The sequence below is a fragment of the Sphaeramia orbicularis genome, chromosome 24, assembly GCF_902148855.1.
Source record: "Sphaeramia orbicularis chromosome 24, fSphaOr1.1, whole genome shotgun sequence".
Lineage (NCBI taxonomy): Eukaryota > Metazoa > Chordata > Actinopteri > Kurtiformes > Apogonidae > Sphaeramia > Sphaeramia orbicularis.
In genome coordinates this window covers 36,341,508-36,366,238 of record NC_043979.1, presented here as the reverse complement: position 1 = coordinate 36,366,238, position 24,731 = coordinate 36,341,508, and the positions used below count along the sequence as shown (strand labels likewise).

The 24,731-nt window shown below is 39.4% G+C and overlaps 4 protein-coding genes and 1 non-coding gene across 7 annotated transcripts in view; 2 read left to right on the top strand and 3 right to left on the bottom strand.

Moving 5' to 3' along the window:
* The first annotated feature begins 834 nt into the window (after nucleotides 1–834).
* On the top strand, nucleotides 835–7,368 carry wtap (WT1 associated protein). 2 transcript variants are annotated; one of them, XM_030128124.1, is made up of 8 exons: nucleotides 835–1,036; nucleotides 1,593–1,631; nucleotides 1,725–1,780; nucleotides 1,879–1,937; nucleotides 2,069–2,196; nucleotides 3,425–3,603; nucleotides 5,924–6,078; nucleotides 6,185–7,368. In XM_030128124.1, the coding sequence occupies exons 2-8, from the start codon at nucleotides 1,602–1,604 to the stop codon at nucleotides 6,832–6,834; spliced, it is 1,257 nt and encodes a 418-aa protein (XP_029983984.1). In that variant the 5' UTR covers nucleotides 835–1,036; nucleotides 1,593–1,601; the 3' UTR covers nucleotides 6,835–7,368. The 2 variants fall into 2 exon arrangements, with proteins under 2 accessions (XP_029983984.1, XP_029983983.1); XM_030128123.1 differs by lacking the exon at nucleotides 835–1,036 and adding an exon at nucleotides 1,156–1,255.
* A 385-nt stretch (nucleotides 7,369–7,753) lies between these two features.
* Nucleotides 7,754–12,916, top strand: acat2 (acetyl-CoA acetyltransferase 2). The gene is made up of 9 exons (XM_030129208.1): nucleotides 7,754–7,885; nucleotides 9,058–9,192; nucleotides 9,314–9,495; nucleotides 10,151–10,268; nucleotides 10,357–10,500; nucleotides 10,584–10,706; nucleotides 10,870–11,024; nucleotides 11,447–11,557; nucleotides 12,543–12,916. Exons 1-9 carry the CDS (start codon nucleotides 7,837–7,839, stop codon nucleotides 12,711–12,713), a joined length of 1,188 nt encoding a protein of 395 aa, XP_029985068.1. The 5' UTR covers nucleotides 7,754–7,836; the 3' UTR covers nucleotides 12,714–12,916.
* A 1,107-nt stretch (nucleotides 12,917–14,023) lies between these two features.
* On the bottom strand, nucleotides 14,024–20,122 carry tcp1 (t-complex 1). The gene is made up of 12 exons (XM_030128723.1): nucleotides 19,979–20,122; nucleotides 19,394–19,479; nucleotides 19,166–19,294; nucleotides 17,926–18,023; nucleotides 17,678–17,788; nucleotides 17,294–17,475; nucleotides 16,824–16,950; nucleotides 16,314–16,489; nucleotides 16,074–16,197; nucleotides 15,704–15,896; nucleotides 15,449–15,612; nucleotides 14,024–14,437 (listed from the first exon to the last, which is right to left on the bottom strand). The coding sequence occupies exons 1-12, from the start codon at nucleotides 20,049–20,051 to the stop codon at nucleotides 14,224–14,226; spliced, it is 1,677 nt and encodes a 558-aa protein (XP_029984583.1). The 5' UTR covers nucleotides 20,052–20,122; the 3' UTR covers nucleotides 14,024–14,223.
* On the bottom strand, nucleotides 19,595–19,733 carry LOC115415680 (small nucleolar RNA SNORA29). Its single transcript, XR_003934856.1, has one exon. It is a non-coding gene; the product is annotated as a small nucleolar RNA SNORA29 (small nucleolar RNA).
* Nucleotides 20,123–21,151: 1,029 nt separating the features above from the next.
* LOC115415333 (pleckstrin homology domain-containing family G member 1) overlaps nucleotides 21,152–24,731 on the bottom strand; it is a 72,602-nt gene continuing 69,022 nt past the window's right edge. For both annotated transcript variants that reach the window (XM_030128865.1, XM_030128863.1), the window contains exon 17: nucleotides 21,152–24,188. In XM_030128865.1, coding sequence (XP_029984725.1) covers nucleotides 23,173–24,188 — 1,016 coding nt within the window. In that variant the 3' untranslated portion in view covers nucleotides 21,152–23,172. The remainder of the gene's footprint in view (nucleotides 24,189–24,731) is intronic.

Here is a 24,731-nt window from a genome sequence, read left to right as displayed (position 1 = left end):
TTTCTTGATGAAAGTGCATCGTACATTAGCATTTTTATTTTATTTTTTTAATTTATGTTCATTTTACAATAATATATTTACCTCTGGTTTTCTGTCTGCATATGTACATGCTATATTATGAAAAACTGAAGCATGAGCAACAACATAATATTCATTTCCATCAGGGCATCATACCGGGTTTTGCATGTATGGAAATAATGATGGTAAATTTTCCTACTTTGGCACTGGACAACATTTTTACTTATAACTAATATGGAGTTATGGTAAAAGATAAATAAGTGTATTTAGAAATTAGCGTCTTTAAGAAAACTGACACAAAGTAATCACATGACCATCTCTACCCTTTCAGAAGCTAACCAAAGATCGTCTATTGTAGAAGGAGTAAAATAAAAAATAATTAGGCCTTATATTTGTTTATTTCTATTTGTTGGATTTCTTGTATTTTTCTAAATACATGAACATTAGCACTTACACAAGCAACTTATCATGACAATAGGCTTAAAAATAAGATACCAAATTTAGACACACACGTAACATTATGCAACTATTGTGACACATGTATCTTAATCTGTGAGATTTTTTTTGTATGAGTTTTGATGTCATAATCTGCATGTCACTTTAGACACATACAGATACATGAATATTAACTCTTAAACAAACAAACAAACAAACAAACAAACAAACAATACGTACACAACACAGAAAAAAAGTCACATTATTGATCATTTTAAAACAGATCCATACACATCCATAACTTTTCAGCAGACTAGTGTTAGTTTCCTAACATTTCGGCAGAGTGAGAGGTCTTCTTTTCTTTCTCGTCTGTGGTTGTATTCCGCAGCAAGGCGAGTGCGGTGCGGCCAGAGCCATTCTGCTCAGCCTTCGGTGAGAAAGATGACGATTACCCTGCGCCCAGACTACAGTACATAGATTCACAGATAATTTTAACGTTGTGGCGTTTTCTCCCGTCCTCTTTCGCCTAATTACGACCTGTTGAAGCCGTGCGGTTCTGGAAGCACCGAGATAAACGAGTCGGGTAAGTGTTTTTGACGGTTATAGGCCTGTTATCTGCAGCCAAGAGCCCGCTAGTGTCAGGAAAAGGAGCGCAAGGGAGGGAATCGTTTCCTTCACCGCCATTTTGTGATAACAAGAAGCTGAAAACAGAGCCAAGGATCGCATGCTGTTCGGACTATCATAAATAAGGCCTTGGGCACTCCACTATCCTTAACTGATTGCCCCAGCGGAGTCTTAAATGGTACTAGCAGCCGAGAGTTAACCTTTGTTAGCTTATTTTCTATTCGGTGCTATCCATCGCCGCTGCTGCCACACCAGCTAACATTAGGCTCGATAGCGCTCATTGACTTGCAATGTTAACCTAATTGTGGTCATTCTTTTGGTTAACTTCACCATTGTATCCCTTTTTCTAACTGGACATTAACGATGTTTGTCCCGTTAGCCATTTAGCATAGTTAATATGTCATATCAGTGTTTAACAGCGGGTGCAGTAGCGCCTTTAGCAGAAGATGTTTCAGTCTTTTTAACACGCGTCACCAATGCTTGAATAATCCTGTTTATTTCACATCTGCTTTTAGAGTTTCACAATGACCAACGAGGAGCCCCTACCCAAGAAGGTGAGTGCATTCGGGTCTTAAGAGGCTGTTTGCATCTGCTTGCGATTTAATCAGACCTCATCATCTAACCAAAACATGTTTTCTTTTTTACAGGTTCGCCTCAGTGAATCTGACATGAAGACGCTGACCAGAGAAGAGCTGTGCACAAGGTAGATATAATCCCTCAAATGGAAATGAGTACATTTGAGGAAAAAACCTGGTCTTCTTGTGGTTCTACAATTAATGTTTGTACTTGCTTTCTTCGTAGGTGGAAACAGCATGATGCTTATGTCCAGGTCCTAGAGTCAAAATATGCAGAGCTATGTTGTAAGTACATCTGCTGTTATATATTGAAATCTAGTGCATTGTTTTTGTAAATAAATGTGGCAGTTTTGCTGCTTGTGAGAGAGGTTTTGAGCTGATGTTGTTTGCTTTTCATCCTCTCTTGACTGACGTAGCCAATGATGTAACGGGGTTGAAGGAGTCGGAAGAGAAGCTCAAACAGCAGCAGCAGGAATCTGCACGCAGGGAGAACATCTTGGTCATGCGGCTTGCCACCAAGGAGCAGGAAATGCAAGAGTGCACAGTATGTATTTATTCGTCTAATTACCATGCTTTTGACAGGATCTGGAGGGTTGTTTATCTCAAAGAAGCAGTGTCTGATGCACCAGTTATATTCATGTCAAGTGCCCCTGTTTTAATGGTTAGTACATTTAGTACCCCGGAGCTGTCATGTTATTGATGCATAGTGACACTCTAACAGTAATGTGCATGTTGTACTACGTACGTGCAATTATTGCACAAGTCCAACCATTTTGGGGCTGTAGCTTTTAGTTATACTTCAAATCAATAATAATCAAGGGTTGTTTACCTCATAAGAATGTAATAAATACTATTCAGACTGGATGTCTTGCTCCTCTGAATTACTCTGAAACTGCTTATTTAGAGCGTCAAAATACCAACCAATATGCACACTGTGTTTTAATGAGAAATATCTAACCAGTAAATGTGTAGGGTGTATGTTATAAATAGAAGATATAATTGTCATTGTTATAGGTCTGTGCCAAACACTGTAGCCTAGTGCTGTCTAGCAATATAGGCTAAAGGTAAAGCTTCTCAGTAACTGTATCCTTGTTCTTATCAGATTGACAGCACAGTAGATCACCTACTGGCTTTATTGAAGCACATGCCATTCTTATAGGGCGACCAAGGTGAAGCCAGTGAACACTGTTGGTTAAAGGGGTAGCAGAAGTTTTAAACCCATAGACTAACTTTGATTTGCATTCCCTTAATTTCCTAACCTCACAGAGGTTATCTAGGTTTTCTTCTTGTGATGACATATTTCAGTTGTTCTGTCCCTAGACATATGATTTACAACTGCTTGTAGTGTAAAATTTTAATTGGTGTTTAATTTTGATATCTTGCCTCTGGCAGGTGAGTTTTTGTTGTGAGATTTTCCTGAGCTACCTCAAAGAAAACATTTGTCTTGTCCATGAAGACAACTTGCAACATCTAACACCTTTTTATGGATTTCATTTGCTCTTGATAGCTTATTACCTGTCTGTTTAGAAATTATAATGTTCTAAAACTTTAAGCAGGGTAGTGTTAAAAATAACTTATTTCACAAGTGAAAATGCAACATGCAGGAATTATTTTCATGCCACATGCTATAAATAATAGAACTATTACTAACTATTTCTGGTGTTGATTAGCAATTTTCAAGCATACACTTTGGTACAAATTCCAATGAACTCTTGATTTTATATTTTGTTAGACTTAACTGATGACTAACACCTGTTTGCTTTATTCTGCAGACCCAGATCCAGTATCTCAAGCAAGTCCAGCAGCCCAGTGCAGCCCAATTGCGGTCATCTATGGTGGACCCAGCCATCAACTTGTTTTTCCTCAAAATGAAGGCTGAACTGGAACAGACTAAAGACAAACTGGAGCAGGCCCAAAATGAACTGAGTGCCTGGAAATTTACACCTGATAGGTAAAGACAATCAAAATAACCCCCACCCCCCCAAAAAAGTCAAGACTTTCTCACGTCCCCCTACCCTCACTCTCACTGCAGGCATGCAGGAACAATGGTGAGGGGGAAGGCTGACAAATGCTGTACTCACCACGAGACTCAGACTTTACAGAAAGACAGTCACTGCAAAACAAAACCGCCATGTTTTTGTACTCTTGCACTTTGCCAGCTACATATCACATAACATAAACTGAAAAGACAGTATGGTCAGGTGACACTTGTGTTTCAGCTCTCCCCTCGTATCCCCTCACCATCCAAGGGCCTGAAGGAGTGCGGACTGTTCCTGAAGAGGTGGTCACTCACTTCCCGACATGGATATGCCCTCCCCGCCCCCGCAGCTCAAACCAGACAGTTCATATACTAAATAGGGGGTTAAGGTGGAGGTTGAGTCAGGCAGGGAGCATCCCTAGCCTAAAACATCAATTGAACATTTCAAAGACAATTTCCTAAACTTGATTTATAAAGACATTTAACTGTGGATTACCACCACACACATACCTGCTAGTCTGCCTGAGAAATGTAAAGACTTTTGGGACAGTCTAGATACTTTGCAGTAACATGAGGAAGGTTCTAGGATTTAAAATTTAAGACTTCGGGGGGGAAGAGTCACTAGAAATGATGCTAAGACTGTGGGTGGAGTCAGATCCACCGTCCACAAAGGACTATGGTTCAGGCACGAGGGTCCAGGCGCCTTTTTCTTTGAACATGGGCCCACTCACGGTAGAGTGTATTTACATGTTTTATTTTGTGACTTGTTTCGTTTTATTGGCATTTCATTTGCTCTTTCTCTTGTTTCTCTGAAACGAACACTTACCGCAGTGTGTGAACCAAGAAGCACAATTGGCTTTGATTGCATTTACAAAATTATATATGTAATGTTATGATGAGTTCAGTTTTTTTGCTTAACTCCTCTAACACATGTTTAAACACACTGCTGTAGGTGCACTGAGTCCTGTTTTCAAGTTGTGAATGCAAATGTCTTTAACAAGTCATGTTATAAGTTGATGAGAATGTATTTATTGTATTTCTGTGTATTTTTGTCATTGACCTCACAATCTCTCCCTCAGCCGTTTAGACTAAGAGCAGATTAGACTTTGAATCTCCTATGTGCAGCACAAATCTTTAGCAATTGTGTTCTTAAAACAGCTTTTTTATTTTTTATGTGTGTCTTAACACAAATTCACCCTTTCAGGTTTCTCACAAGTATGTGAGGAGTGATATTTTAATTAGTAGGATATACAAAGATTTGGAGAGCTTAAACATAATGCTTTTCAGTGCTTGAGAACAGTTGATGGTTATCATTATTCCTGAGAAAAAAATGCAGTAAATGTACTTAACTGATACTGTGCATAATTGCATTTTTGTGACAAGTAGATATAATATGGTTTTGATTAGCTTTTGAATGACAGGAACAGCCACCACTTTGTCATGATTTCTGCTTTTAGAAAGTACAGTTACCGAATAATTTACTCACTCAAAAAAGGTTTAGCACTTGTTGACTACGTAGATGACTGCTAATGTTAAGAGGTATGCTGGACTGTTGCATCATTGATCTGTAATGTTGAGAAGCAGCCTTTAAATATTTTTTTTTTATTGTTGTTGAAACACTTTTCTCTCACCTGCACGTACCTGGTTCAGCCATGTGCTTTAATATTTTTTCTCATGGATTAGAGTTTTAATATTTTGGCTCATGATTTACTGTTAATATTTAAATGTAGGTTTCTTGCAGCTCACTGCAATACTACCTTACATTTAAGGGATTTCATTTTTTTCCTTTCATCGCTTTTTGCACTTGCTGAAGTGTGAGTGCAAATCTACATTTGGGAGTTGTGTAACAGAATGCTATTTATGTATAGTTGTCTTTTGAAGGTACTACTGGCATCGTTTCTATATCGTAATGACAGTTGCTACAATTCTATGGTAATATGTGGATACATCTGAGTTTGGGTAGGTTTAGGCAACAGCAAAGCCCACGGATTATTAATGATACATAAGGACCAACTGAGTTTGGTTTTCAGAAAGGAAGTAATGGTCATTGGTTTATACTTTTTAATTTAACCTAATTAACTTTACTTTAATATTGCAGATCTGTCAATGGTTTCATACTTTTTTTTGTCCAACTTTGATAGATTAAGTGAAAATCTTGTGATTAACTAGAGAAGCATTTGACAAGTTTGAAAGTTTGCTGTTGACTGGTGTTGGAACAGTTAAATGGCATCTCTGTGCCTGTTATGTTTGTCTCCTGGTTCACTATGTGATGTGAGGCTTATTTCCCTTACAGCCAAACGGGGAAGAAACTGATGGCCAAGTGTCGAATGCTGATTCAGGAAAACCAGGAGTTGGGTAGGCAGCTGTCCCAGGGACGCATTGCCCAGTTGGAGGCAGAGTTGGCCTTGCAGAAGAAGTACAGCGAGGAGCTGAAGAGCAGCCAAGACCGTGAGAACATGAGCAACATCCACATCACACAGACTGTTTTCTTTTGTTTAAAGATGTGTTCTACATTTTACTTTTGTTTGATCTGTTTTCTGATTTGTCCCCCCAGAACTGAATGACTTCATCATCCAGCTTGATGAGGAGGTTGAGGGGATGCAGAGCACCATCCTTGTCCTTCAGCAGCAGTTAAAGGAAAGCCGCCAGCAGCTCTCCCAAACTCAGGGGGCTTTGGCTGGGGCTGGACCCAGCAGGACTTCACCGACTACCTCTGCTGAACCATCCACTCTGCCCGAACAGGCCAGTGCACCTTCTGAACCGATGGGCAAAGACTACGGGAGGGTCTCCAATGGACCAAGCAATGGCAACTCTTCCCAGAGGAGTGAGACCACTACACCCAGCCTGTACCGAGAGGTCAGCAGCACGGAGGAAGACTTTCCCATGTCCCCCATGGTTTCAAGCCCTGGTGAAGGTGAGACCAAACTGTCCAACCACTCGGAGGAGGCTTCAGGAAGTCAGACTGGTGCTGTGAGAGCTGGAGGACCTGTGGGTTTTGGGAGCCAGCTGAGCGCAGGGTACGAGAGTGTGGACTCTCCAACAGGCAGTGAGACCTCATTGACTCAGCACTCGAATGACACAGACTCCACCACCGACCCCCATGAGGACAAGGCTGCCCTGGTGACCAAGGGCACCAGGACTGCAGGGTCACGGCATGCTCAAAATGGCCTGGACTCCAACACAGGCGATAGTGCGGTTTTGTAATGTACTCTGACATGTACTGTCTTTTCTTTTTTATACAATATACAAACAAGGCAACAAATGCATAGTCTGTAACACAGCACTGTTGTCCAACACATTTTGTTCTCACTCTCTTCCCTTGCCTATTGTGATGCCTCTGTCACATTTGTGTTGCTAAATGGGGATATTCTAAGAATGGGTTAATGTTAGATTTGACATGAGTGGATGTATGATTTAAAACTAGGATGTTTCATTCTGCCGTTTATCTAAGCACGTCTATGCTGTTCTTGTTTGAGCTCGACACTGAATTCAGGCATCATCTGGTGTTGTAACTCATCAGTCAGTAAAATCACTGAATTACAGTAGCTTCGCAATATTCAAGGTCATTTTTAGATGTTGGCCATTTTTTTTCAATGCAATTTTAATTTTTTCCATCGACAAACAAGAAACTGTTCGGAAGATTCTGTTGAATTGTGAGTAGTTTATATGCGATGTTCATATTCTGACTTCAGTCCTTTTCATGTACTGACCAAATACCAATAAAGATTTTTAATACTATGAAGTAAACATTTATTGCTCAGCCGTACATTAGCATTAGAACTCTGCTCCTATATAAAGTATCAGCTACAATAAATACTGTGATCAGAGGTTAACCATCCCAGTGAGTGTTTGAGAAATTAGGTTCTAATATAATGAACAGTCTTTTAAAGCTACTGTATTTATTAAATCTATAATCCTAAGTATGCATACTGCTTTCAAGCTGCAGCTATCTATAGAGTGAAATAAAAATGCACACTTCAGCTGGTGTATTTACTGTAGTGTGCCAATTTATTAGGTCAGAGCTTTATCCAACGTTTTCATGAACAAGTGTTTGACCTCCGAGGCTCTTGGTGGCGCTGTTGTACATTTTGCCACTATTTGCCGGTGAATGTATCCTGGTCTGTGAGGCTCACATTCAGTATCAACAGTACACCGTGGACACAGCAGCAGCAGCACCTTGAATCACTGACTCCAGCCTTCATTAAAATGAACTCCGAGCCTGTTGTCATCGTCTCTGCTGCGCGGACACCAATTGGTAAAGTTCAGCATTTATTTGTACAATTAACCGGGAAAGAGAAAAGCTTAAATACTGTTAGCTACTTTAGCGTCTCTTTACTGCTCATCGGGTTTTGAGTTGGTGCTTTGGTCAAACTAATAGTGCAATAAACGAATTCATATTAAGTGTTAAAATAATTTTCTGTAATGTGTACATGTAGTCAAAGATGTTTATGTCACAGACGGGTTTTTTATTTGCTATTTGTCGTAATTAATTTGGTAAAGTGTTTTGGACGGCTGTAACTCAATTAACATTAAATACGTAGAGCTTTGCGGAGCTCTGATTGGCCGCCTCATGTGTCCGGAGTATTCCCAGAGCTGTGATTGGCTGACTGCTCATAGTGCCACGGAATGGCGGTGTCTCCCATTGGCTACTTAAAACATGCATAGTGCGGGGTCAAGGTGGGCGTGATATCCTATATTTAAGTTATTATAAATAATAATGATAGATAGACAGATAGAAAAAGTTTATTACAGACTCATGGTCCAAATTAAAAAGCAAAAAGATAAATACAAACACAGTAAAAAAAAAAATTAAAAAATTAAAAACCAAAAAAACCCAAAAACCTCTATACGTTCAAGAGGCAGTCACACCAGTGTTTCCAGAACTGAGATGATTCAGGCAACACATAAACTTAAACAAGCCAATACACAGTTTTTTCAATGTGTCGTTACTTATAATGTGAAAATATTTTTGCAGTATTGTATGTCATGTGGAGATGTGGAAACTTCATGTTGCTTCGGTGAAGAGAAGAAAAAATAATTTGTTGCTGAGAAAATGATGTGTATGTGACGGACTGTGTGGACGAAGGTGTATCTCCCGTTTTAAAGACTGAGTTTTATCTGTGTTGTGACTCCCTCTGGGCCCCAGAGTCTGGGGGATTGTCTTGGTGATCAGCCAGTAGGTACTTTGTGCATAGTTCATATCATGCCATATTCAGTGGTGTAGACAATAATGATCAGTAGCTTATAGGTTAATAGAAAAAGGAAATTTTCCATTACAGACAAAAAATAAAAATACATTGATGCTCCTAAAACTAACTAGCATTGGAACTTTCACTGTCACATCTTCTAGACTGCCTTCCATACACTTGAATTGTCTATATCAATCTGAGAGCCTCTTCATGTTTATTTGATCCATTTTTACCAAAGGGTCCTTGAATGGTGCTCTGTCCACGGTGCCTCTGCATGACCTGGGTTCAGTGGTGATCAAGGACATCCTGAAGCGGGCTGAAATAAAGCCAGAAGAGGTCTCTGAGGTTATCATGGGACACGTCCTAACAGCAGGTAAAGGTTCAGAAATGTATGACATAAGGCTGCATATATGTAGCAGTCAGTGATGGTATATTTATAAGGTATTTCTAAATAGGCTTTGTTTGACGTTATTATCTTCTGCTCTGTCCTTGAGGTCAGGGACAAAATCCAGCACGTCAGGCCAGTGTTGGGGCAGGTATCCCATACTCTGTCCCTGCTTGGAGCTGCCAGATGGTGTGTGGCTCCGGGCTGAAGGCTGTGTGTCTGGGAGCTCAATCCATTCAGACTGGAGAGACCACTGTGGTAGTTGCAGGGGGCATGGAGAGTATGAGCAGGGTAGGTATTTACATGGGGGGGGTACCAGAACACAAGGGATTTTGAATTAGTTAGAAGCATGGTGCAAATGCTATAGCAATATATTTTTATCCTCTGTAGGGGACAAGAATTTCACAGCATAAATTTAAAAAAAACCCTGTCCACTTTAATCATTAGCACATTCAGCCTTAGGATCAATATTTTATCAGTGGATTGGATCTAAGTGTGTACTTGACATCCAAAAAACTGTAGGGATAATTTGCAGTAGGAACTCTCCAACTATAAATATTTGTTTAACTCAAATGATTACATATAACTCATTGCCTGAAAAAATATGTGTGCATTTCCAAAGTGAACATCCATGTATTGACTTTTCTGAAACAAATAAATATAGGTTAGGGCCTGAAAAATACAAAAATTTTTAAATTATTATTATTATTTTTTACTGGAGGAGAATTTTTTTTAAAGTAATTGCAATATTTCATGGGCAATTGTTAATATTCATAGCCAATAATATAACATAATTTCATAGAATGTGAACAAAAATATTTTAGGATGTTCTACATATGACCTCCAAAGAAGGACTAAGGTCATGCTCTTTGTATTTTTCAAGAACAGAGATCTATAGTGTCTATGGCTGGCATTTGACATGTTTGCTTCCTCTTTGTTGTCCCAGGCTCCTCATACAGTACAAATGAGAGCAGGAGTGAAAATGGGTGATGCCTCCTTGCAGGACTCAATGGTGGCTGACGGTCTGACAGATGCCTTTCATGGCTACCACATGGGCATCACAGGTAAGGATGGCCAAAAAAAAAAAATACATGGCTATACTGCTCTATGAAGGATATTTTGTCATAAATATAATAAATGTATTTGTGTTAGCTGAGAATGTGGCAAAGCAGTGGGGTATAACGCGAGAGGACCAAGACCTGTTTGCTGTTCAGTCCCAAAATAAAACCGAGGCTGCTCAGAAAGCAGGACACTTTGATCAAGAGATTGTCCCGGTCATCGTGCCATCCAGGAAAGGCAAGGACTTCCTCAGAGATTTATTATCTAACTTGGCTCATCCCTCTTGTACATTTACTGTAATATTTTCTGCTGTTTTTCAGGTCCAGTGGAGGTGAAGGTGGATGAGTTTCCTCGCCATGGCAGCAACATGGACAGCATGTCCAAACTCAAACCCTGCTTCATCAAAGACGGCACTGGCACTGTCACTGCTGGAAATGCCTCAGGTTCATTGGTTTATTATCTATTCCATAGTGGTGTTTATCTTACAAGCCAGTCTCATGCCTGCCAACAGACAAGTGTGGTTTATATTGTTGGGATTTCAGTCACTGTAAATGTAGAATAGAGATGAATATGCTTTTTAATGCTGCTATTTCAATTGTATTGTAGGTATTAATGATGGGGCAGCAGCAGTTGTCCTAATGAGCCAATCAGATGCTGTGAGACGTGGATTGAAACCCATGGCCAGAATTGTATCATGGGCCCAAGCTGGTCTTGAACCCTCCGTCATGGGAACTGGGCCGATACCAGCCATCAGGAAAGCAGTAAGAAACCAGAGGGTGCTAACTGTAACATTATTAGAGGAAGTTGTTGTAGTTCAGTTTTCTCTGCTTCTGCAGATAGATAGATAGATAGATAGATAGATAGATAGACTTCTTTTCAAACACCGACATTACTATCCTGGATTAAACTTCTTTAAAATTTGTATTTTATAAATTTGTAAATTATATCCCCCAATCTCTCTCTGAAAACAATTTCTGTGTTTTATTTGGAAGTAAATTATGTCTTGTTTTACATATTACATATTATAATTAATTAAATCTGGAAATTTTAGAGCTTGTATTTCAAAAAGTCGTCATTTGTATGGGCTCTATTTTCTGTGTTATTTATCTGCCTAATGGCCTTTTTCTGCATTGTCTATAGTTTGTGTATTGTCTCATATGTATTTATATATGCCTTCTTTTAGGTTGAGAAGGCAAGCTGGCAGCTAGATCAGGTCGACTTATTTGAGATCAACGAAGCATTTGCAGCTCAGTCTGTTGCTGTGGTCAGAGAACTTGGCCTGAATGTAGACAAGGTAAGTCCCACTAACAAAATACATGGTGCAGTTTTATTTTTTTTATTTAGTTATTTTTCATCTTAACAGAGAACCAAAGTGGGTTAATAGTTATGACCTATAATGCACAGTAACTAGATTGATAGGCAGGAGAATAATATAGAAAAGTGTAATTAAAAACAAGAGAATTGGCATCCTGTTTTTGTAGTTATGACCAGAAATGGCTACGCGTTTCAGATATTCCAGATTTTTTTTTTTTTTGTCAATTCCTCTAGTTGAACAGGATATACAGTTATGGAAAAAACTATTACACCATCCTTGTTTTCTTCAGTTTCTTATTCATTTTAATGCCTGGTACAACTAAAGGTACATTTGTTTGGACAAATATAATGATAACAACAAAAATAGCTCATAAGAGTTTAATTTCAGAGCTGATATCTAGACATTTTCCATGGTTTTCTTAATAACCAAAATCACTTCAGTTCTTACATCAATATCTATGGCATTGTACTGACAAAAACAGCGCTTTTAGGCATTCCATGTTTTCTTTTCTGTTTTAGTCACATGATACACACAGGAGTTAGTAATTGATTGCATAACCTTTGTTTTTGATGACTTGATGGTCTAATAATTTTTTCCACAACTGTACAGTATAAATGCCATGCTATTTCAAAAAGAGGCAAAAAGAATAAGTGGCATAAAAGATACAAATCAAATCTATTTACAGTAGCAGTGGTAATGCAATACAGCAGCGGTATGACGTGAGGAGGTGCATAATGGAAAAAACAGTAGCAGATGACAGTAGTGCAATATCTAATAACATGTAGAGGACAGTCAGCAACAGATGTGAGAAAATCAGATTGTAAGTCTGAGTCATATGTGCAAGTATTTCTATAAATGTCAGCAATTTTGTGTTAGATTTACATCCTTTGTGCTATCAGAGGAAATTTCTATATAGAATTGAACCCTAAACGCAAAACTGATCCTGTTATTGTCCACTTCTCAGGTGAATGTAAGTGGCGGAGCTATTTCATTGGGCCATCCTATCGGCATGTCCGGCTGCAGAGTGCTGGTGACCCTGTTGCATGCCCTTCAGAGGACTGGAGGACGTAAAGGTGTGGCGTCACTCTGTATCGGAGGAGGGATGGGCATTGCTTTGTGTGTGGAGCGAGTCTGAGATGACGCAATTGTGCTCTACAGATTGCACTTAATCTTAAATGTAAGGGATACTGAAAAACCTTGTTTACAAAGCTACGTGATTTAATTTAAAATGTAAGTTTACGTGATGCTGTCACTGTATAATTTAGGGTGTGGAGATCATATGTCCTTAGCCTCATGGCGTAATTACCTAAATCACATTTTTTTTCAGGGCATGTGATGATGCGAAATGAAGTAGTGTTAGGAGAGTAACATTACGCAGATATCACAATTTGACCAAAAATATGACTTTGGCAATTATGCTATGAAGGTAATACTGTTATAATTACTGGACCTTAACCAATAACTAGCCATGCTCACTGTGATAACTTTAATCCAGCCTTTCTCAGGTTTTTTCTGCAAACCATGACTGTTTTTAAGAAGTCTGATGTTGGCAGTGGTGGAGAATCCCAGCTCCATAAAGTATCAACATTTCCTGAAATTTTCATCCAAATCCGTCCATAACTTTTTGAGTTATCTTGCTAACAAACAAACACACAAAGCAAAGTGATCACAATACCTCCTGGCAGAGGTAATTAAGCAAGAATTGAAACAACTTGTAGAAATCCACTCAACTTTTGCAAAAATGAATATAAAGACAGCTTTGCAGCACCTGGAGGGTTCAAATTCAAACTTTATGAACTATTAGGGTCCTAAATATACCAAAGACTAATAAAAGTAGGTTTAGCAAAATATGACTCCTTTAAGTGAACCGGTAGAACCAGTACATGACAGGACTTTTACTTTATGGAGCTGGGATTCTCCACAACTGGATGTTGGTACCAGTGATGTATATTTAGTCATTACTCACACAATATCTAAACACTGTAATAGCTTAATTGTTTAAGTAGCTTTAAATGTGCTCAAGTGAAACAGCATAGTGCACTTGGAAAGACTTAGCTTTCAGTTAACATGTTACCAATAACACTAAAACTGTCCAGTTGACATGCTTCTTTCTGTGTATGCGTAAATGTTAACCAGTGTAATTAATGAGAATTGTATAGGTACTAATCTTTAGCTTTGCACAGGAATTCTGATGCTAACATTCCTTATCCATTACCCATGTGCAATTGATGGACCTTCACACTTCATTATTTTGCGCAAACAGAAGCATTGAAACAGCTAAGTGCCATAAGGTTAAGTCTGCCAGCCTTCTCTTACCTAGTGCTTCCTGTACATGTTAAAATGTTTCCTATAATCTGAATTAACATATCAATAAAGAACCAAGTCTTTGAATCAAGTACTTTAAATTGTGTAGTAAAGCCTGTAGAATAACCACAGCAAGCCATGTTGAATTACCAAATCAACGGTCATTTACAACCATTGGAGCTTTATTAAGTGTCCAAAAAAACAAATGACTTACGGTTCCACTGGAAGGAGTGGGAGAACAGTAAACAGGCAAAGTGCACAGCCTACACTAGAGCGACAGCCATGGAGAGCTCCGGATGTATAAATACAGACATTGAACTTAACAGGACCTAGGACAGCCTTTAACCCTCCAGAGATCCTGATTGGACAGCATCCCTGTATGACTGCCCGCCTTCTTTCGGTTCTGGGAACAGTTTGATGAGGTCGTCAATGCGAAGAATGGTGATGGCAGCCTCAGTGGCGAATTTGAGGCTCTTTGTCTTAACCATGGTGGGCTCGTAGACACCAGCCTGACGGTTGTCTCTGGGCTTGCCGTTGACCAGATCCAAACCAATCCTACAGGACGAAAAGGTCATCAAGTTATTAATTTTTTTTTTTAATACACAGAATGAGTGAAATTTTGTCTTAAGCAGATCACATTTTTAGGATGCATAATATATTTTTTGTACAGTGCCTGTTTTTTATCCTGACCCATAGTTTTAAGTTTCAACAAGGTAAGTCCACTGACTGAGACTTTAGCTCTATATCGTGTCCTATTGCAATGACAGACTTCACTGCCTAATATCTTCACTCTCCCCAAATTTCTAATTGTTTTGTGGCAAAAACAGTTTTAGCACATCTAAATCCATCTGAAACACATCTAAATCCAATTAAGTTTAAGACTCTTCTTCATGCAAGAGAAGTATGAAGGCATTGATGTTTACACCATTTGAAACAAATCTACCTATGCCCATTTAGGAGTGTGTGCTTCTCTAACAGGACACTATTATACCCCATTTAAAGCTGCCTGTGACTATCACCAATTTTTCTTCAAATTTGTAAAACCCAAGTCATAGCCTCAGTATCATGAATCCGTAAGTGTTTCTGTGATTATGCAATGACTCTCTTCCTTTGTGGTGAACAATTTCTAAGTGTACTCCACCATAAACAATCCATTTGTTTACAAACAGAGCCAGTAGGTCACTTGGGCAGTTTCGGATACTTGTTGCGATGTGTATTGTGGGAAGCGGAGCTCCACGCAGCTGCATTATGGCGGCAGTGGCAACAAACACAAACGGCTTCATTGCCTCTTGCTACTGCAGATGCATGGAGCTCTGCTTCCCACAATGCACATTGCAACAAGTTTTCAAACATGCCCGAGTGACCTACCAGCACCTGAAGAGATTCAGGTGAGTAATCATAGAAAGATTTACAGAGTCGTGATACTTAGGCTATGACTCAGGTTTTACAGATTAGATGGAAAAACTGGTGACGAAAGTCATACGCAGCTGTAAGTATTTAGAAAAGGCTATTGGAAGCAAGACAAAAAGATCTATGGTAATATGACTGATATAAGGAAAAACTTACCACTTGAGATTCTTGCGTTCGGGATTAACCTGAGCCTCGTTGTGGAAGGCTCGAAGCTTTGCTACCAAATCGGTGGAGTCCTGTGCTGCATTCACAGCCAGGGTCTTGGGGATGACGAGAAGTGAACGAGCAAATTCAGCAATAGCCAGCTGCTCCCTGGAACCCTGGGGAAACAGAAGTGCTTAGTTCAGTCTCTAATGATTTAAGTGTCTTGAACTGATGCATTTTTGACTGACACTTTCTCCTGTGGCTCACCATGCTGGTAGCATAGTTCTCCAGGTAGATTGACAGAGCTGCCTCCACAGCACCTCCTCCTGGTACAACAGACTTTGACTCCAGAACCCTCTTAACCACACACAGAGCATCATGCAGTGAACGCTCCATCTCGTCACACATGAAGTCATTGGCCCCACGCAAAATGATAGAGGCTGATGTGCGTGCTTTGGTACTGATGAGAAAACAAAGGTACCATTAACAGCTGTGACCCCAGACTGTGCGGTTCAAATACTTTACTTCCAGACTGTTTGCTGGAGTAGTTTATCACAATTACTGACATAAGAGGAAAAAATATCGCATGCACTTTAATCCATTAGTAAATATTATTACATATGGTTCAAGTTCTTACTTCTTGACCAGGATGAGCTCATCATCACAGATGCGTTCCTGCACCACCTCCTCAGCCTGGCCCAGCATAGTGGGCTCAAAGCTCTCCTCTCCCTCCAGATTGGTCAGAGAAGGACAGACGATGGCTGAGAACAGAAGCAACTAGTCAAAATCTAACACAGCGCAGTGATAAATATTTTAGCCTTGTCCAACAATGTGCACACTGGTAAACTAATAATACTACAGCATGCCTCCCTCTTACCTCCTGTTGCCTTAGCGATACGTTTAAGGTCCCTCTTAAGGACCCTTCTCACTGCCATGGCTCCTGCATCAACAAAGTACTTCAGGCACATGTCATCGATGCCACCAGTGGTCAACACAACGTTGGCACCAGATGCCAGGATCTTCTGAATTCTCTCCTTGGTGATGTCAGATTCTCTGTAGCAGCAAAAGAATTTAAGTTTCATCAGTAATGATCAATACCAACAGTGAAGATGTCACTTGTAAGATTTCATTGTGTATATATTCTCAAAGAATGGTAAGACAAATGCATCTTATGCTTTTCATAGAGGGGCGTTTAAAATATTGTCCAGTTCAAAGTAATCGTCCAACAGCTCAGGCAACAGCTGTGGCCTTGACTTGGAACTGCTTATCCTTTCTCCCACGCGTATCACTGTGAAAACTATAGATCGAGTATCACAGCAAATTTAAATGGGATGTTTCTAAAGTGTGTTAACATCAAGCAGTAAAATAAAGAAAAGCTTCAATTAACCTTTGTCTGATCTGGTCGAGTTTTTCTGGGTCGTTGATGATGACTTGGACTCCCATCTTCATTTTGGTCTTTTGCAGGCTGAAGTCCAGGCAAGCAATCTTGGCATTGACAATGCGCTTTACCATGCCTTTGGAAAAAACAAAAAACTTTTATAAAGGAAGGATATATTTTAACTAGGCTGGTGATGTGTTACAATTTGCCAGTGTGTTGACTGACACATACAAGATCTACCACAATGTATGTCTGACTATAAAAGATGTGCCACAGTTTACAAATGACTGTGCCTGAATTCCTTTCAAAGCCAGTGTACTGTCTCCCACGCGTATAACTGCATATAACATCAGGAGGAATAGCAGCAAAATTAATGGGAGTTCATCAGATGGAATTACAGTCTGATAGAGTATTCTTTTTAATATTGCTGTCCTTTACCAAGTAAAAGGAAAAAGTACAAGCCTTCAGAATTTACTCACCTTGTGAGCCAACTGTGCAGTTCAGTGCATATCCGTTAACCAGGAAGCTCTCCTTCTGGCTACGGCCATGGGCTTTCAGAACATTGACAGAGTTGATTGGATATTTGGCCACACCCTTGCTGTCAACAAACTTAACAGCCATAGCAGCATCCACAACCATGTTGGCAAAGAAGTCTGCATCACTGAGGGCTCAGTGGTCAAGGAGGAACAGACCATCCATGCGCATTAACTGCAAACAAACCTTTACTTCCAATGAACATAAAAATGACTCATTATAAACAAAGGAATCAACGGTGATGCACAGATAATAAAGTAATAGGAAGAAATTCCAGGAGCTTAACAAGCTGCTCCAAGATTCTTTCCCTTTTATGCCACAAAGGATACACTCCAATAATTTTGGAGGACATGGAGGTCTTTGCTGCGTTAATTAGGCATTCCCTTCCCAGATCATCTGTCCCAATTGTAAGATTCTCATTAATGTAGCGCACTGCCTCCCTGGAAGATTAAAATGACAAGTGTGGATATCAGACAATCTATAGCAAAGAACATTCCATTTTTGAATAAACTGAATCCTCCATATCTAACAAGAATTTGTGATGCAGAAGGAAAAGGTGCATTCACAGTCGCCTTACTTGCAAGCCAGACGATATCCACTGATAACTGATGTGGGGTGAATCTTCTGTTTCACCAACTCATCTGCACTCTTTAGCAACTCTGCAGCAAGAATTACCTAAAAGAAAGTCCCATAACCATCATTAGAAAAGAAACAGTCTTACATTTGCAACATACTACACTTCATCTACGACAAAGGTTTTCACATTGTCCCATCATTTCTTTGGGGGTGACAGATTTAACCGTTAAACCCCTTCAGACTGAAGGACTGTTTATCTCTCCTGTCAGCATAGCCATGCATCTGTATAAAAGGGCAGATGCATGGTACTAAAACAGGACATTTATTCAACAAGTCAACTTTTTGATCAATATAAAAAATAACCAATTTACTTAACATGTATTTGCAATGTGGCATCAACACAAAGGCTAAATAATAAAAATATCTTTTGGACCTCAATTTTAATATGGTATTCTGTGACCCCTTTTTGGTCAACTGTGCCACGAAACACCATTCAATTGCAATTTTCCTGAATCTAAACTTTAGTTCAGTTGTTATTTCACATGGACCCTTACTGTGATGCCAAGATCGGCACAAACCATTTCAGCTCTACATCACAGTGGTTGTTTTCTGCAGCAAGATACATTATTTCAAAGCGCAGGGCAAGCCTCAGACCCACGCATGTTGATATGCTCACTCCTCTCCTTTGTAACCATCAGCTACTCCTATAAACTTTTATGCTGTCAGAGAAACATTACAAATATTTGGCTTTTTTTTTTTTTTGAAGTTCTGTTACATGTTAAGATGTATACCTATTTGTTGAAGACTGCAGTGCAGATATTGTTTGTTGATGTCATTTGACTTGTACACACAAACACTTTTACACGATTATTGTTATATCTACATAGACATTTTTATATAACCTTTTGCTTTATACTTTTTCTAGTTTTAGATGGTTCTGGAATAAAGGACAAGTTGTTTTACATTTTCAGACATGTCTTTCACATTTTTACCTAACCCTACTGTAATACTTGTTTAATCGAATCAACGAAAATAATCTATAGATTAATTCATTACACAAATAACTGATGGCAGCAGCTCTACCTCAGAGACAGATGACAGAAACCACATCATTTTTGCATGTATCATTGAATATGTCATGCCAAAACCACACTTCTCACCAACGATCAAAATAATTTGCGTTGCATTTAGAATTCCAAAATTCCACACCGTAGACATGACACCATCTCAGAGCAGCTTACCACAGAGGTGGTCCCATCTCCAACCTCCTTGTCCTGCAGGTCAGCCAGTTCACACAGGACCTTAGCAGCTGGATGCTCCACTTCCAGCAACTTCAGGATGGTTGCTCCGTCGTTGGTGATGGTCACGTCCTGCAAAAATGACAAAGGTGTTTAGCACATTAAGCATCTGTCTGTGCCGTCATGTACACAGTAGGATAAAGATCGATGATAGTCGAAAATGGCACACACCCCGATGTCATCCACCAACATCTTGTCGAGGCCAACTGGTCCGAGGGAGCTTTTGACGATGTTGGCAATGGATGCTGCGGCCATAACTGAGAAAAAAGTTATACTTACGTAAGACAATCAGATTTGTCTGTTTATTCATTAGAATCAGTGTCACTATTAACGACCCAAAGATACAAGACTATTTGAGTAAGTAAACATATATTTTCGTTGTTCTGTCATTCTATTTAGTGTGGTGCACAGAATGCTAGCCACACCTTCAGACCATGACAGTGTTTAATCTATCCCATTAGCATAACCATCCATTCATGACAGAGTGAATGGAAGGGACTAAAATGGGACAACACAACCAACAAAATTACGGCTGGAAATGAGGTACAAGCTGAACAGACTCAGACTTGTCAGACAGGACTTGACTGTGCCTGAGTGAGAAAAAGAGCTCAGCGAACATCCAACTTAGTTAGCATTAGCATTAGCCACACGTGTGTTACATGCAGAAACTGAACCCGTTTGTTAACAATCCCAGAAGTGAATAAATACGCCACTAGGTTCAATCAAAACGCTGCGAAAAATAGTAAAACCACTTACCATTTTGCGTGCGGACAGACTCGCCAGATGTTCTCTGGCCGAGCACGTTTAACGGACCATCTAATAGCGACATTTTGGACCACCACACAACCGAGAAGAAAGGGAAGCGGCGCGGTGCACTATGGGTAAACCGGTCTTAACCAGAAGGTTCGAGAAGAAAATTAGTAAAAAGCACTGGGATACAAAGTCTAAATTATGTCAGCTACACTGACAAATTTAACTTCAATTGTACAGATAAAGATTATGTATAATTAATCCTCCCATGAATTCAGAAAATTACAGTTTTACGGTTAATACTAAAGTGAACAACATTTCCCAGCATCCTCTAACATCTTCGCACCGCCTTCTTCTTCTTGGTTTTTTTAAACTTTGATATCTTGGTTGTTAGTGAGCTCACCTGCGCCCTCTGCTGTTTATTTTGTGATATGTAACGTAGGGGATTATTTATATATATATATATATATATATATATATATATATATATATATATATATATATATATATAATTTTTTTTTTTTTTTTTTTTAAAATTTATTTATTTATAATATTTCCCATTTAGAACTTGTGTGCATACAGCGGTAGCTAAAATTATTAAACATGTGACAGATCTGATATGGCCATATATACAAACTCCTGTAACATCTATTATGTAAATGTATGATGCATATATAGCCTATATGTTTAAAAATCATGCAGATATTTTTGATATTCAATAACTTACGTAACTTATTTGACTGTGTGTGATTATGAGATAGAACGGTATACCATCTTATATGGAATTTATTATAACTGTGGACATATTATGCACATCTATGTCATATACTGGATTTCCATATAATTACTGGATATAATGTTTTTCAGTATTTTGTTTAAGATATAGATTTTTGTCATTCAATTATTAATGATTTCATAGTTTTCCGCCCTTTTCTTCCATTTTTAAAAATGAGATAACTATATGAGTGGATCACCATTTTTCTTACTTAGGTGTAATAGTGGACATCACCTACTGAATCAGATTTTAAGGAAAGTTATTTTGTATTATTTGTTGTTTGCAAAATTTCTTGATCAGATGAAACTGTAATAAGATGCACTAATATTAATATATATTGATAAATAACAGACTCAGGATCTTACGTTCTGACAATTAATATGACAAACACAAAAACACAAAGATTAGTTTAATCTGAATTTATTATCTCCAGTACAGTTTTGTTGAGCAATAACAACTAAGCAGTTAAAAAAATACAGTACACTTAACTTAAACATTAAAGCATTATAAAGCATACCTATGGCATACAAGAATAATGTTCCTAAAATGTACATCTTTACAAAGTGTTTACAAGTAAAATGTAAAAAAAGACAGAAAAGTGCAAAAAAGAGTCAATGATGACTGACAATCCCCACCAGTGAAACAGAGACTCGAAAGTACAATGAAACAACCAAAAAAAAATACATACTTCATATTCGTAACGTGTTTTGATGCACATTTCCTCAAATGAACAGATTTCAAATGAACAGCAGGCCATGATATTGTTGCTTTTTCATGTTATTGTAATCTGAACTTGAATTAAGTAATGCGTCATAGAGAACTACTATTTTCTGATAATGTTCACAGTATTTGAGTCAAATTTGTGAGTGCCCCTTAAGCCTTTAAATAAATAAGATTCACTTTCATTTACATCGTGTTTGTGGACTGAAGTTAAGTGATAAGGGACAATATCACGGAGATGCTTTCAAATAAATAGGGCACATAAAGTGAGTTTTACAAAGAAATAAAAAAGTGTGTAGAACAGGGTTTGCTTCAGACGGACCAAAAATAACTGTGCTGTTGGAACTTTATTGTTGTGTTTTCTTTGTGTTTGTCTTTTAACATCTTTTCGTGAGAGTGATTGCAACGTCAGTAGTGCGGCAGTTGGGAGAGTCCCATAAACGTAAACAAAGTAAACAAAAAACAGTTGACCAACCAAATAAAAAAAAAAAAAAATACACAAAATTTACATTAAATACAGTACTGTAGTGTTTTAACTAAACTCTCCATAATGCTCTCCTTCGTGGTCCCTCTTATAAACAAAAAAAAGTTAAAATTAGTAAGATAAAAAAAAAAAAAAAACAATCATCCACTTGCAGAGACACATTTCACAAAATGGATGCTTCCAGACCATAGTAAGATTTGCTCACAGATTAAAAATAAATATGGATTCTAGTTTCTTATAGATCGTCTATAATATCAGCATCTTCTCTTGGTTTTAAAGCATGATACCCTATTATTGAAAAAGGTGGTTTGAAGGCTGAATCACAATAAGACTTCAGATAGACTTACACGTCAAAGTCTAGTCTAATTACACTTAACCTATTGGCTCTCACACTAGCCAAAATGTTTCTTTAGTGTTGCATCCTTTGTTCATTACAATTACTGCTAAAAAAAGCTGTTAAAAGTGACACTCTAGCCTGAGCAGCGAATCTGAAGATTGCAAATTTCAACAGCGAATTCATAAAGCTGCGTATTGAGAACTGTTTCATAGAGTAAGCACGATTAAAAACACTAACCACCACTGGAAACATTGGAAAACATCTCACGTGGTCTGGCACGCCTTTACAGGTTAAGATTTCCTACTGCTGGAAGTTAAAATAACCTTAACAGCAAAATTAAAAGAAAAGAGATCGAAGTAGCGCTCCTGACATGGAGAGATCAAATCCACCAAAAATCTTCACATCTTTAATGCTTATACTTTTGGATGTTTATCGGCATAAATCCTTCGTTTTTACTGAAAGTCATTCTGTAGAAGCCTGAAACGGAAAGCAGCGGGAAACTCCTTTGAATATTAAAATCTAATACTGTCACACTTCTTGTTAGCGCCGCCCCTCACCAGATCATCGCTTCTTAAAATGTACTTGAGAAGATTTTTTTGAAGTGCTAAGGCAACTCACATGCAGGACTGGATGTGGCGTTAACAGTAACCTATTGTGTTTTACTTTGAAGCCCTGTAACAGAAAGTATAGGTATTCACATAAAAATATGGCTGCAGTCAAAGAAATAGCTCCTGACCTATGCAGAAAGATGGGATATAATTGAGTTGTTGGTGTTCTATGATGTTGATACAGATGAGGGTCATTAAAGACAAAGCAGCAGTGTCCCCTGTGTTGCTATATGCTGTATATTAATATATATTTGGCTTTCGTGTTGTCATATAGACTCAGGCGAAGCTGCTGGAGCTCAGACACTGGAACTTCTCCCTCAGAGACTGGACGATGTTGGGTTGGTTCTGCTGTGGCTCGCTCCACAGGTATTTCTCCAGGTGTTCACGCTCCAGAGATCTGAGTGGATCACAGGAGTGCATCGGTGTGCAGGGCAGACTCTGGGACTGGACCAGACCACGGTTCTGTTTGGAAAGTATCACTGAGCTGCCGCTGCCGCTGCCGCTGCCGCCGCTGTTTCGTTGTGCCGACCGCTCATGCTCGTGTTCACTCTCGTCCTCAGAGCGGATCTCCACATAGTCGTCGTCATCCTCCCCATTGTCCTTGAAGTTAGCCAGATAGTTCTGAGTGGCGTTGAGTATGCTCAGTGCAGAGGCCCGATTCAGGACCACCACCTGCTGACCGTCGTGTAAGGTGAGGTCCGACTGCCCCTGGGAAGACCGTTCTGGGAGGCTACTCTGCCGACCGATGCGACCCAGACTGGGGCCGTGGAGTCGGTCCAAGGCGGGTCCGTTACTTTTGAGTCCAGACTGGTTGTTCTTCTCCTGCTGCTGACTGTCCAGGCAGCTAACCGACTGACTGGAAGCGTTGGACGAGGGCATAGACGGCGCATTAAAGGAAGGATGTCTCTTAATTGAGCTGTACACGTGCTCCTCTTTGTCGCTTGGCGCCGACATGCATGAGCTCCACCTCTGAGGTGGTGGCGGGGTTGTTGGTGACGAAGGGAAAGTCTTGAGAGCAGGGATGGAGCAGGCGGAGGTAAGTCTGCGCTGCGGGGTGGACGATGCACGAGCATCTCCCACGTCACCGGTAGAGGAGACGAAGCTGGCCAGCTCTCCATTGCTGTAGGTTGAGTGGAGCCAGTCGTCGTCCAGCGAGGTCTCGGGCATGGACGGAGAGGTTAGCAGTCCTGGATGGGAGTGATGTGGAGCAGCAGTGGCCTGACCCGCTGAACCAGGAGTGTCCCTAAACATGACCTGATCGTACAGCTGGGAGTATTCGGCTATCCTGGCACCTGAAAGGGAACACAGGTGTAAAGAAGGTGTTCAGTGGTTGTTGGTGTATTTCAGTCCGATTCTTAAATGCGAAAAATGTTCCAAGAGAGCCTCATCAGTAATGAGAGAGCACTGATATTTCCACACAAAGATACGCTATAATACTACTACTTCGAGCAAAAGTTCTGTAGGAAATAAAAACACTACTTTAATATAAAAACACTTCTTCAATCCCCCTGAAGGACATACCACTATATACACAACCTGGCCAAAAGAAGTCCCATATTTAGTCGATTTCAACACATTATGTTGCTGCACCTACACCTAAGAAACTGAAGCGACCCCAGAGGCACTAGTGCATTATGGGTATTCACCTCATCTTCCTCTGTTCTCACCCTGATTCTCCATCGAAACACAGTCCAGTCTTAATGCTCTGTATCAAACTGATGGTTGTTCAAGAAATAAAAAGCTACTCACCACAACAACTAGGGTTAAAGAACTTGTTGCAGCTAAAACATATGAATTACTGCAATAATTATTCAATGGAAGGATTTTATGTATTT